This window comes from Lolium rigidum, chromosome 7 (genome assembly GCF_022539505.1).
Source record: "Lolium rigidum isolate FL_2022 chromosome 7, APGP_CSIRO_Lrig_0.1, whole genome shotgun sequence".
NCBI classification, from domain to species: Eukaryota; Viridiplantae; Streptophyta; class Magnoliopsida; order Poales; family Poaceae; genus Lolium; species Lolium rigidum.
The window spans coordinates 277,227,549-277,241,951 of record NC_061514.1 but is presented as its reverse complement, the minus strand read 5'-3'; the positions used below and the strand labels follow the sequence as shown (position 1 = coordinate 277,241,951).

General features: G+C 46.2%; 1 protein-coding gene across 1 annotated transcript; it reads left to right on the top strand.

Moving 5' to 3' along the window:
- The first annotated feature begins 2,462 nt into the window (after positions 1–2,462).
- Positions 2,463–6,198, top strand: LOC124675512 (signal peptidase complex-like protein DTM1). Its single transcript, XM_047211591.1, has 2 exons — positions 2,463–2,896; positions 5,875–6,198. The coding sequence occupies exons 1-2, from the start codon at positions 2,643–2,645 to the stop codon at positions 5,960–5,962; spliced, it is 342 nt and encodes a 113-aa protein (XP_047067547.1). The 5' UTR covers positions 2,463–2,642; the 3' UTR covers positions 5,963–6,198.
- The last annotated feature ends 8,205 nt before the right edge of the window (positions 6,199–14,403 follow it).

The following is a 14,403-nucleotide window of genomic DNA, read 5'->3' as shown; positions in this document are numbered from 1 at the left end:
GATGCCGAAGTGCCAATTCTTGTTTTCTGCTGTTTTTGGTTTCGAAATCCTAGTAAGGAAATATTCTCGGAATTGGACGAAATCAACGCCCAGGGTCCTATTTTTGCACGAAGCTTCCAGAAGTCCGAAGAGGAAACGAAGTGGGGCCACGAGGCGACGACACGCTAGGGCGGCGCGGCCTGGGCCTGGGCCGCGCCGGCCTGTTGTGTCGCCACCTCGTGTGGCCCCCTGACCTACCCTTCCGCCTACTTAAAGCCTCCGTCGCGAAACCCCCTGTACCGAGAGCCACGATACGGAAAACCTTCCAGAGACGCCGCCGTCGCGAATCCCATCTCGGGGGATTCAAGAGATCGCCTCCGGCACCCTGCCGGAGAGGGGAATCATCACCGGAGGGGCTCTACATCATCATGCCCGCCTCCGGATTGATGCGTGAGTAGTTCATCCTTGGACTATGGATCCATAGCAGTAGCTAGATGGTTGTCTTCTCCGCTTGTGCTTTCATTGTATTAGATCTTGTGAGTTGCCTAACATGATCAAGATCATCTATTTGTAATGCTACATGTTGTGTTTGGCGAGATCCGATGAATATAGAATATTATGTTAAGTTGATTATCAATCTATCATATATGTGTTGTTTATGTTCTTGCATGCTCTCCGTTGCTAGTAGAGGCTCTGGCCAAGTTGATACTTGTAACTCCAAGAGGGGATAATTATGCTCGATAGTGGGTTCATGCCTCCATTAAATCTGGGACAGTGACAGAAAGTTCTAAGGTTGTGGATGTGGTTGTTGCTACTAGGGATAAAACATTGATGCTTTGTCTAAGGATATTTGTGTTGATTACATTACGCGCCATACTTAATGCAATTATCTGTTGTTCGCAACTTAATACCGGAAGGGGTTCGGATGATAACCTGAAGGTGGATTATTTAGGCATAGATGCATGCTGGATAACGGTCTATGTACTTTGTCGTAATGCCCTGATTAAATCACATAGTAATCATCGTTGATATGTATTGAATCTTTATTTGTCAATTGCTCGTCTGTAATTTGTTCATCCAGCATGTTAGTTATCTTATTGGAGAGACACCTCTAGTGAATTGTGGACCCCGGTCCATTCTTTTACATCTGAATACATTCTACTGCTTTTACTGTTCTTTGCAAACAAACACCATCTTCCACTCGATACGTTTAATCCTTTGTTTTCAGCAAGCCGGTGAGATTGACAACCTCACTGTTACGTTGGGGCAAAGTACTTTGATTGTGTTGTGCAGGTTCCACATTGGCGCCGGTTTCACTGGTGCTGCGCCGCACTACACTTCTCCACCAACAACCTTCACGTGCTTCTTGGCTCCTACTGGTTCGATAACCTTGGTTTCATACTGAGGGAAACTTACTGCTGTGCGCATCATACCTTCCTCTTGAGGTTCCCAACGGACGTGTACATCTACGGGCATCACCCTTCTAGCAGCCCGCAGGCTAGGGAACTCCCTCCGTACATAAAAAGATGTCTTAGATTTGTCTAAACTTAAGAGTGAAGGGAGTACAAATTTATACTAAATCAGCAGCAACTCATATAGATTATAGGGAGTAGTTGTGATTGGAAAATGTAATTAGGGTCTTGTATTTGAGGCTATGGACATGAAAATCAATCAACATTTTGCATGGGTGTGCCCCTGGAGTATTAGAACATCCCATTTTACAATGTCCACTGCGCAATTTAGCACACATTTGATTTAAAGGAATTCTACTAGAATTTAGATGATTCTACTACTTAGTATAATTTCTTTCTTATTCATATGAACCTGTTATATTTTGCATGCTGTTTTGAAGAAAAAGGTATTAAGTTTAACATCAAGGACTTTTTAACTTATTTTTATGAATATTATATCATATAGAGTACTCCCTCCGTTCCAATGTATAGGTCTTGTGCGTGTCCCTAGATCATCAATTTGACAAATATAATATAAATTATATAATGCAATAATTATATCAATAAAAAGTATAACATCTAGAATTTCTAATAATATATGTTTTATAATGTATACGCTGTTATTGCATTTTCTTTCTTGGGCTATTAATGGGATACAGTATGGCAGGCACCGAAATCTTTCATTTTCTATTCTATATGTTCAGATTTCAGAATCCAAAGGGCATTTGTGTGGCATAGAACACATGAGTGGGTGGTAGTTGTTGATCTAAAATTCATGAAAGACGGAGCTGGACATAAACACTCCAGATTATTACACTTTAGATTGCAGAAAACAACTTAATCTTCCAAATCCAATCCGCGGCAGCTAGGCTGCTCAACTTTTTGTTAGCAGCATTCTTAACTGCTGAACAGTAGCCAACGGCTGGCTGGCTAATTAGCTTAAGCGGGCCCATCATGTCAGTTCGGCAGGCAACTAATCCCACGCCATAAAGAAGGCCAAGTCCATGTCGCTAGCCAGAGCCCATACGAGTAAGCAACGAGCAGCGAAGAGTCAGAGAGACCTATCAGCAGCGAAGCCAAGAACAAAACTTCACAGGAGGCGCGCGGCGCAGGGCACACGCGCTTCTCGTTCTTCCTGGCGAGCGAGGACGAGCCTCGAGAAGTCTCCGAGGGGGCCGGTGGGGCCGGGCACGTACGGGCGACGGAGCAGGCATGATGGGGAGGGACGAGCTGCTGCGGCGGAGCCTCGTGGCGCTGGCGGCGGCCGTGGTGGTCACCGGGGTGGCCACGGCGTCGGTGCGGAAGGCCGTGGCCACGTACGTCTTCGGCATCCTGGCCATCGCCGGCGTGCTCCTCCCGGACTGGGAGTTCTTCGACCGCGACTTCTCCCAGTGGCTCACCCCCATGCCCGCCTCCCGCCGCACGGCCGCCGCCGCCGCCGCGGAGCGCGAGCACGACATCTGGAGGTAAGCTTGTTTTCCCCCGTCATCCGATCTGTCCGTTTGGGAGATCCCCGCGGTGCTGCTGTTTCTCGAGGCGATTTTGCTTTATTTGTGGGTACTTGAGGGGCAAATATCGCTTCTTTTGGATACTTTCTTGCGGCCGGTCCGAATTTTTGAGGTGAAATTCCGGCACGGGGGCGGCAGAATTCGGTTGGGGACACAGTAGAATGATAAAGCTCACGCGCTTTCAGGGCTCCACTTCCGCCATGTAGCTTGCGGTTTTGGTATTCCATTGGACTAGAGCAAGTTTGAGAGGTTACACCTATATTTTGGGAGCTGGAATGGCGTATCAGCTTGCTAAATATATTAGTTTGTCGTATGGCCTCGAATTCGAGATGGAATTATTAGCAAAGAAATAGTCTTCTTTGTCCTTCAGGGGTGGATTTGGTGTGTTCTTGATCTGGATGTATATTCGAGATACCCAGAGATCGAATTATTGATGGGTGCAGAGGATACAATATCCTTTGATCCATGAAAGAGACGGGAAACAGTTGGCCTGAATGTTGATCTGCACAAATATTATCTCCCACATACCAGTAGCAGCATTATCTAATTGAACATCCCAATTGCAACGCCATTTCCGATGGCGATGCCGGGCCTTAACTCTTAACTAAATTTAATTGCAGAATTATAGGGTTGCTGGTGGGTGGTCCTGCTGCTTTACTGCTATCTAAGGCAAAGGCACTCTGGCTTATGACTTTGTTCTGTGCGGCAGCTGGGGGGGTGGTTTTCTTGTGTCTTTGCATGTTCTATAGAGTATAGGTCCAGATTTGAGTAATGGACCGAGGAAGTATGCTATGGTCCTTGCCACCTTGGTGCTTACCACACCAGTTGGGGTTGTTGATGTTTGCAGTGCTGGTTCAGTGGATCAGATTTATGAATCAGAGTATCACCTTTTAAGACAAATGGACAATGCATGTGCCCCTTTATTGTGTGCAGAATTGGTCATTACTTTGTCATTGTGTGAGTTATTCCACTTTGAACCAGCTATTCGCAGCATGGTGACAGATTGAAACAACATTTATTTTTTGTGCCACTTTGAACCAGATTTAGTGCATATAATTCCACTTAGAACCACATTTTTGCATTTGAAATGGATCTGACACAGTGGCCCCACTAGTCAGGCTGATGTGGTGGTCTCTACTTAGCACACTCGGCAAACGGGGTGTGTTTTCCGCAAATACGCGTCCGACGATGTTAGCCGCCGACGTGGCAAAGCTAGGATAGGGCTAGCGGACAGCAGCTGTGGGCGCTATAGTACCTTGTTGGGAGCAGAACTGCGATCAACAGAAAGATTGCTGGAACCAAGTTGGAGCATCGAGTATTTGCAAAATGTGCATCCCAGTTTGTCTGCAATATGTCAAGCAGTCTGCCACAGTACCCTGACTTGTGGAGCCATCATGTCAGAACCACATCATATGTTAAAATGTGGTTTTAGGATCATTTGTACGAAATCTGGTTCGACAATAGAGGAAAAACAAAAAGTAATTCAGCGTATTACTATATTACAAGTATATATTTTTTTACTAGGCATCTATTTCAACACCTGCTCCATCAATAACTCAGGTTCTCAAATGAAATGCCTAGTTTAAAATGGATGTTACTGTCATTGTATTGTAAATGTGTAAACATGGAAGAAATCATTTTCTTGAAGGTGTCTTCCTTACCAATAGTCTTATCTGAATTTGAACATGCTATAGTTCAATGGATTGCCTGTGGATAGCTTAGTTCAGCTTTCTATTTTGATCCCATGTTTTTGCATCTCATTCAAGCCTTCATGTTCTTGCAGTATTTTAGAATTTTTATTACTCATTCAGACCTGTATGTTTTTTTTTTCCGAGAATGACCTGCAGGTTCATATAGAATTTTAGTGTTAGTAACTTAGTATCCAATGTGCAATGGGGGAACATGATCTATGCAGCACATATATTGATCACGGTTGATTTTGTTTTGTCCCTGGCATAGGACACTGGCCTCATTCTGCTTTTATGTGTTAATCCTATCTGTCAACATCTGAAAAACGACTAAACAAAATGAATCACTATTGTGCAGTTATTAACACAAGTTGGTAGACATTTTTAGTTGGCAAGCACTAATTAAAAGGTCAAACCTTCCCTTACCTTTAATGCCACGAAGAGTCTAGAAGCCAAAATATTTTTTACTTGGTGTCTGGTTATTGACAAGAAACACACAGGATATTAGCATTTCCAATAGAGTAGTAAGCATCTCCTCAACCCTTGGTTTAACAGATTACACTTGCGGCAAATTTGTTTCAAAGTTTTAATCTGAGATTATATATATACTCTGGTGTATCCATATAGAATACCACCTTATAGTGTCCTGGGGCTTGTCAAAATATGATGATAGCCTGTCAAGATTATATGTGAGTTGATTTATTTAGTGGAAACTTGTGAAAGTTTTGGAATGGTTGGCTCTATCATTTTTCTGCTCTGCAATTGATTTAGAAAGAAAAAAACTCTAGAAGTTCACTTATATCAATTTATTATTGAGGTTTTGATAGTTGTAGGTCATACTTCCACAGATAGCCAACTACCAAAAGCAGCTGAATAGTTCTAGCCTTTTAGCTGATCTAATAATAATAGATAGGAACTAAAAACCGTGCCACCTACTTGAATTGGAGATATCTTGTAGGTTGTCATATTGCATTTTTTTGCGGGCATTACATCTAGAAAATACTAGGTTTCACAGTTTCATTCGAAATTATGAAAAGAAAAAAAAACTGGTGCAGAAATACTTGCCGAATGTGTAAGCTTGCAGTGTCAATTGCTGTTCTTCAACTGCACTACTTTTTACTATGCCTATCCCCTTGTTCCTCGTTCTGAAGTTTGACATTCAGCTAAAAAGTAGAAACAATCTATAGCCCTTTCTTTTCATCCTACTGTGCTCTGATACTTCTCTGGTTTGCCTTCTCTTTGCTGCAGATTCAAGCCGCACCCACTTAGGATGGCTGTTCTGACGACAATCTACGGGTTTGGGCTTTACAAGTGGTGGATGTATGTATCTCACTAGCTAGACAGTCTTACCTCCTCCCCTGTCTCTCCTCTCTTGGAACGAAAGATTTTGGGAGAACACAATCACCTATTCTTTGCGTTGTGATCAGCCACATATATTGTGGTGGAATTGTACACTGCCAGCACGGAAACGTCTAGTGGGGAAAGGAACACCAAGTTCGCCATGTCTGTAGCTAATGGGTTTTGTAATGTGCAAATGCCACTTTTAGATCAAAAGGAGTATTACTTTGTTTAGCTCCATCTCTTCTCGATTAATTGGATGTGTATATATGTGGGTCGTCGTAGACTGTTTTGTTGTGGTGGGGAGAAAGAGAAGATTGTCATGATGTTCAGGTGATTCCTCCTCCTGCTTCGCGTGACTTGCTGGCTGACTGCATTCCTGCTGCGTGTTGGGCGTGAATGTTTGCTCGCCCAGGCCAGAATCTTGCCCGGAATCGTCAGAGTTGCCGGTGTTCACGCATCGCAGCCGGCTGACGCGAGCACCGTGACGGGAAGCAACGGCCCGAGCTGCGGCGTGCGTCGCGTGAGCCATGAACCTACAAGATGGTAACGACGGCGACGCAGGTAGAGGGTGGAGGTCAGTGGTCACGCCCACGGCACCGTCCGGCAAGGACCCGTGTGATGTTTTGGGGCGGGGGTGGCCGCGACGAGCACGATTCAGGCGCGTCGCGCGCGGTGCTGTTTTTTCTTTAGGATTTGCTAGTTCTTAGTTCATGCTCAGTTAAATATTACACAATTCGATTTGCATCGTGATTTATGCTAGTCATGAGTTGCAACTAAGCTTTGATGACATCATCTGATTAAGAAATAATCACACCCTTTTCATTTTCCTTTTCGAAAGTGCCGAAAGCCTACCTCAGTTTTATAGAAAGTTGAAGTTATTACTGTTGTGAAGTGTATAAGTAGATTGCCTAGCCTTTCCATCAGTTCGGACTTTTGGTTCAAGCGGCTAGTGCATGAATCTTAACATGGTATCAGAGCCCCAGGTCTCGAGTTCAAGATGCCATCCGAATAACTCCGCGACGAAGATACCATCCAAAAAATTTAAAAATTAAAATTTTTGGATGGTATCTTCGTCGCGGAGTTATTCTTACCAAAGATAATCTTGTCAAGCGGAATTGGCATGGAAATTCTAGGTGTGTTTTTTGTCATCAAGATGAAACTATTAAACACCTTTTTTCCAGTGCCATTTTGCGAGATCTATTTGGTCAGTCATCCAAGTAGCATCTACCCTGTATCCCCCGACTAGTGTAGCCAATGTCTTTGGCAACTGGCTTCACGGTATCGATTCAAGGTTTAAGTTGCTTCTTAGGGTGGGGGCGCTAGCAGTTATCTGGGCACTCTGGCTAAGTAGAAATGACAAGATTTTTAACGATAAAAATTGTTCTTTGTTGCAGGTCATCTACAGATGTACAGGTATTCTCCGTTTGTGGTTACCTCTTCAGCGGATGGAGAACCGAGACCTATTTACGGAGGTCTGTGCACGGTTGGAGGCTACGGCGAGGGGTACTTTTTCCCTACATGGGTGGCAGCATAGTCTACGGATTGCAGCACCGCCCACACCTTAGGCGTTATATGATTCATCGCTCCGATATGTATTCCGCCTAGTTTTATATACTTTGAATCCAGACACTTTGAACGGCTGTGTGCATCCTGGTTATGCAGAGGCTGGATGTAATTGCTTTCCCAAAAGTAATAAAGCATCCTTTATCGAAAAAAGGTCTCGAGTTTAAATTCTGGCTTTCACATGGTTTTCGCAATTAAGCCTAAAAATTGTTGTTGCCCCGGTTTTCGCAATTAAGCCTAAAAAAATTGTTGTTGCCCCCCTCTTTAGCCACCGCTGATGCCCTGTTTCGGTGTGCTCTTCTTCTTTCACGTGTTGACTTTCTCTTCTCCCGTCACACGCGAGTGGGGGTGTTGTGAAGTGTATAAGTAGATTGCCTAGCCCTTTCCATCAGTTTGGACTTTTGGTTCAAGTGGCTAGTGCATGAACCTTAACATGGTATCAGAGCCCCAGTTCTCGAGTTCAAATCCTGGCTTTCACAATTTATTCTAAATTCCCCCGCAGCCTCTTGCCGTGTGGCGTCTTCTCGTCACACGTGAGAGGGGGTGTTGACGTGTATAAGTAGATTGCCTACTTCTTTCCATCAGTTCGGACTTTTGGTTCAAGTGGCTAGTACATGAACCTTAACAATTACAAGAATAACTCCTAGCTGCGAAACAATAGGAACCAAGAACTCCAACACAATTCACACCAACTACTCTCTCATCTGATTATCGAACACACCTACTCTTACTGCTAGATGTAAATCAGGAGACACCAGCTTACATTCATCTAAGATTGTGTCGGCAAGGACAAGTGCAGACCGTTGGCATTGGTGTTTTTGAAACACCACGCGTTTCTGTTCTTCCAGTTCTTCCAGAGTGTGCAAACCCAGTGGTGCAGACGAATCCATGACAGATTTGCAAGCAGCCAGACATGGGCTTCCATGACCAAGAGATGATGCACCAGCCTGGCATACATGACAGATTTGCAAAATTCTGGCGCCCAAGACTCACGCGCGCGTCCTCTGGAGCCCGCATGACTTCCTGGCAGCTGAGTCCTGGCGCGGAGAGGCGACACTGTGGGAGATGGCTCACACCGTAGGCACGATGGGAGGGCGCGGAGCACCTCCCTGTGAAGAACGCGGAGGGCGATGAGGCGGTGGAGGAGCCTGGCGGTTGATTTCCTCCGGATGAGGAGGAGGCACGTTGTTGGACGCGGCGGGACCGACGTTGGCGATGGCTATGAGCTCGGCGACGCGTGCGAGCCAACCTTCGCATCCCGCGTCGGTGGGTTGGTAGCTGAGCAGCTCGTGTGCCGCGAGGAGCACCGCCGACGGGCTGGGCTGGCTCCCCGAGCGCGCGCAGGACGTGGTGGTGGCGGTGTAAGAGAGGGAGACCTCCAGCTCCCGCGAGGGACGATAGGAGGAAGCAGTGTCGTTGTCGATGCTCCCGGACGGAGGCGCGCGGTTCCCGACGGGCGTGAAATGGACTCTGACGGCGTCGCGGTGCTGCCCGCTGACTCCGACCGTCGGCCATGTCGGCGGAGAACCTGAAACGAGCTTTAGCCATCTACCTAGCGCGCCAGCTGTTGGGGTTTCGTGTCTCGACAGGAACACGAATACCTCTGCAACACCCTTAAGGTGATTGAAAACATGGGCTAAGAGCACCGTTTCAAGGTTCTCTGAGCCATGGTGACGCATGAGAGCGGCGATGGCAACACGACAGAGAGAGACACAGAGTTACCAAGATTCAGGCCACTCATGTAGAGGTAACAATCCTATGTGTTGGTTTCTCTGGTATAGTGGTATTTATAGCTCACGAAGCACCAAGAGGGTTTACAAGGTTACAGCTTGAAGACGTTGTGTGTAGATTTAGATCAGATCTAGCCGAAGGAGAAGCCAATCTAGGGGTGGAATCTCCTCTATGGTGCAGCTACCCCTCCTTTTATAGAGGCACTAGTCCTCTTCCCCACGAAAACTTGGGGGAGGTGTTTCCACAGACGTGTCGAAGGAGGAGACAAATGTCCCCCTACTCTACACATGGACTTGGTCCATACCATGAAAAGTTGGTTGGTCCATGGGAGTAGTTGTGGACCGATGACGACACCCTTTGCCGCATTGCACCGTCCACGGCGAACCTTTACGAAAGGAGCAATGACCACGCCTCTTCACGCAGGGCGTGATCGCCTCCAGCCTCGACATGCATCATGGTTTCCGTCACCATCTTTGTCATTATCTTCACGTGGTATGTCTCGTAGAGGGCTCTGCCCGACATCTCCTGGAGCCTGGTGCGGACTCCTCGCGAGGGAAGCTCGCGAAGGCTTCAACCTCGCTTCTGGAAAGGCCAAGTGTTGACTTCCTCGTGAGGGGTTCCTTGCGAGGGGCTTCATCTCGTGAAGCCAAAAGACTTCGTGTAGGGAGAAATCCCTCGAGGCTTGTAGCTGGGCCGCCGTACGGGCCGAACAGTAGGTGGACCGTGGTACCCCCGGTGCCACTACACCGACACTAACCGATCACGCTCTAGATCCAATGAATCTTAGCATTGTAACTTGTAAGTCAATTGACTAACTTGAATGCCTATCATTGAGTCCTCACACTGAACAAACCGTACGTTCTCGCTATAGCACCAAAAGAGGACATTTCAATCGGCTCAACCTAGACTTTTTTTACATGGACAACAAACTTCATTCATAGAGGTGACATACTATGTCTTCTTTTACAGATTTGACAGTCAAAAAATAATAATTGAAGAACGACAAAATGCATTTCAAGTGACATACAAGTATGGTATCCAAAGTTTGAAGGTTCCCATCTTTAAGAGAATTTTCTTATGAGAGTCGTTTTAGAAGGCCAAGATGATTATTTTCTAACATCCCACTCCTTTTACATATGAGTAAATCGGGCCAGCAGTAGTGTCCAAATTGATTTTGAAACATACATCTTCTTTTTAGATTAATCATTGTCTCGTTGAACATTCTTATATAGTTGCTCGATGTTAGAAAAATAAAACATGCATCTGATAGTGCGCCAAGTTCGGCCACTGTCGCTTAGTTTTAGGACACATGTCATACCCACCTGCACATGGAACCCCTCTCCTTCCCACCACCACCATCGGCACACCGCACAATATGACATCACATCTCCAAACCCACGACCACCACCAACACACGACACAATTAGGCACCCTCTCTCCCCGCCCACTACCACCATCGATAGACGACACCACTGAGTGATGTTTTTATCTACTATAAAAAAGGTAAGTTGATAGGACCAATGCATGTATACTAATATTGGAGAAGGATACACAACAATATGACACCACCTTTCCCCAACCACCACCACAACCACCACCACACAACACAACCGTGTGTAAATGTTTTTGTCGGTAGTTACAAAAAGTATATCGTCGATGAAACCGAGGTAGTGTCAAAAAAATAAATTAAAGAATTTTTTTATTTGGAACCTCCTATAAGAGGAGGGGGTGAGGTCTAGACACTCATAAGTCTATTGCAAGTGAAATACAGGTATGGTATCCAAAGTTTCAAGGTGCCTGTCTTCGAGAGAATTTTCTTATGGGAGCTGTTCTCGAAGGCCAAGGTGATCATTTTCTAACATCCCGCTTCTTTTACATATGATGAGTAAGTCGGGCAAGGAGTGGTGCACAAATTAATGTCAAAACATAAAACTTCTTGTTAGATTCATCGTTGTCTCGTTGAACATAATTCCTTCTATAGTCGCTCGATGTTAGAAAAAAAAACACATGCATCCAAGAGTGCCCTAAATTTTACCATAGCTTTTTCTGTGTGTTTTAGTTGTAGTTCCTTGACAGCGATGGAACTTGGAATTTTAGCGAAGGGATGGTCTTTTGAAAGGGCTGTGTGAAATGTTGAATAAGAAAGTAAAGGTCTTATCATGGCTTTAAAAGATTCTTCTAAGAAATAGAGATGGGTATGAATTGATTCAATTGCCTATTTTAGTTACGGATGTCAGATTAATAGCACATACTATGTGTTACAAATGACTAAAAATAGGTTATTGGTGGTTAAGACTTAAGAGGAGACAGTTTTAGGTTCCTCGACGCAGATGTTTGTAAGTTGTAACCAAAAAAACCATTAAATGGGGATACTTTAATTGTAAACCCATAGGTGAAATGATCTCCGTATTTACACGGTACATCTAAAACAACTAAAATGGCTAAGGGACAAAATGTTGTCTGTTTAATCTGGATGTGTGTGTGCATCACCTAATGAAAATCTAGATCTGGACAGACTAGTATTACACACTAGTGTAGATATGCATAGCCACACAAAGATGTCATACGTCTAGTCCCACGCCATGGCTACGTGAAAAGGTAGCCCTATAATAAATAAAAAAAGTCCTAAGTAGTTGAATTTAACACTAAATTATTGTCTCTGATGCAGGAATTTTGTGGGAATTTCAGAGGAAACAGTTCAAACTCTGCCGTTAGTGCATCTCCATCGTCCAGATGGCATTTCTTCTTCACGTGTGACTCCGTTCTCACGGTTTCAGACTGTATGCCAAATGGAATGTCAAGAAAAAAAAGCTCTATTTCCATTGGAAAATCCCTGCTATAACATATGGTTCCAACGATAGGAGCGGGCCAAATTGCAAGCACCATACACCATAGAAACTTCGAGGGATAGTGAAGACCCATGACACAAAGGTTGTGCCGCTGCCCTGATCTACACGATTAGTTTCCTTGGGAAAATGTTTATCATGGTTCTATCTGTACTGCTCAGGATAATCTCTACATCTGTCTACAAGGATAAATTCTTATTTGTTTAGCCCGGAAAAAGCTGCGATTTCACCAAATAGCTGGACAATAAGTTCCCTAAGAAAGCAATCGAAGCCATAAACAAACTCAAGGAGCATCAGAATGCCCTCCAGCAGCATGTCGACAACCTGATTGGTGAGCTTGAGAAACTTTGTCGCCGGCAGAGGAAAAGATCCACCAAAGAAGCTTCTGTTAGTCATGGAAACAAGTGATCTTGTGGCAAGAGCCGTTGCGGCTTGGCTTGTCGCAACCAAGATGAGCGAAAAATCCCAATCCATATTCCTAAATTGGCCACGGACAATTAATATCCCAGTATTCACAGTGGTTTATAACTCCAGGCTACTCAACAGTAATGCATGTCTTGTTTTCCTTCGTGTTGTTCAGTAACCATGGTGCTCTGCAAAAGAAATGTTACATTTGATCTTGGCAGTGTTAATCACTGAAGTGTTTGTCCTTGAATTCGGATGAGACTCTGAACATCATGAAACTGATGTGTTTATGTAATGACCCCTGTATAGTTATTTCGCCCAAGACACTTTCGATGAAAAAGTTACATTCTCAGTTGCCACAACATATATTGGTCCGACTGCCTTGTTGAATCCAAGCTTACTGAAAATATAAAACCTTCCAGTTTGTTACGGATGCGATTAATTTGGAAGCTGCAATTACTTTTGACAACTATCACAACACATGATATATCATGGAAAGTAGGCATATGAATCTTACAGGTTATCATGACAAAACTATCCGATATATACGAGCTATCATGGCAACATATGAACTATGAAGAGATATATGCGCCATAAGTGGCTGAAATTGTAGAGGAGCACATTTTAGTCACTCAAGTCGCAATTTTAAGTACTCGAGTGATATTTTGGAGCGGGGTACTACCTACTGGCCATCTGGCTCTATGGAGGTGGACGATCACCCGCTACTCTCTCCGGTGCTCTCTCCCCTGCTCTCTCCGATTCTTCTCCGTCGTCGATCTCCCGCTGCTCTCTCCGCCACAAAAGCCAAGTACGCGGCTCTATCCGTGACCACCGCCTCCTGACGCAGCAGTTGCTCCAGCTCCTCCCGCCGCCAGCGGTGATCCAACTCCTGCCTCTGTAGCCGGAGCTGCATCTCCGCCAAACGTCGCCGCTCGTAGTCTTCATCCTGATGCTGCGTCTCCTCCCACTACAACCGCCGCATCACAAACTCCTCCCACCCCTGTTGCTGACGCGCCTCCCACCGGCGCTGGCTCAGCGCCTCCCACCGCCGACGCGCCTCCCGAAACTCCAGCCGCTCCGCCTCCTCGCGCTCCAGCCGCTCCGCCTCCTGGCCCTGCCGCTCCACCTCCCGCCGCGTCCCGCAGCCGCTGCGCCTCCTCGCGCTCCCGCTGCTCCGCCTCCTGGCCCTGCCGCTCGTCTGTGACATAGGCATCTACGGTCGCCGCTAGCGCCGCCTCCTCCCACGCCTCGTACTCTGCGAGCTGCGGGTCCGCCTCCACGATTTCTACGGCCGCCTCTAGCGCCGCCTCACGAATCGAACATTGTGCTATTTTTCTAGGGTTTTTGCACCAATGAGGCGGGGGGGGGGGGGGATAATATAGACCGCCGGCGAGGTGGGAAACCTCGCGCGCGGTGTCGCGGCGGGAGAATTTCTCGCGCGGCGTCGTGGCGGGAGAGTTTCCGGCCCGGCGTCGTAGGTAAAATATCCCGCGCGGCGCCCTGGCGTCACTGACAGGCGCCTCCCACGCCCAAAATTTTCCGCCTCGCGAGGCGCCGGCGCGCCCTTGGCCAAGGGCCGGCACGGGGTTGCCGACGCTTCTATTGGGCTCGGGAAAGCGCCGGCGCCGTTTGGGACGCGCCGGTGTGAGCCAAGGTTTTGGCTCCCGAATGAAAAAAAATCCCGAGGGGGCTCGGGATTACCGGTTACCGTGGTAACCGAGAAATCCCGACTGGTTACCGGACAAATTCAAAAACTGAATTTTGAATTCAAATTCGCGGGATTTTTTGAATTCTCGGTTACCGACCGGTAACCGAAGGCCAATACCGACCGGTTGCCGGAAAAATACCGACAAGACGTGCAAAATGGCAAAAAACACGCCCAGTAATCAGA

Excerpts from the sequence above, each read along its gene's own strand:
- LOC124675512 (XM_047211591.1), top strand. The coding sequence starts at position 2,643 with ATGATGGGGAGGGACGAGCTGCTGCGGCGGAGCCTCGTGGCGCTGGCG. Across the intron at positions 2,897-5,874 it reads CGCGAGCACGACATCTGGAG|ATTCAAGCCGCACCCACTTA; the intron begins GTAAGCTTGTTT and ends TCTTTGCTGCAG.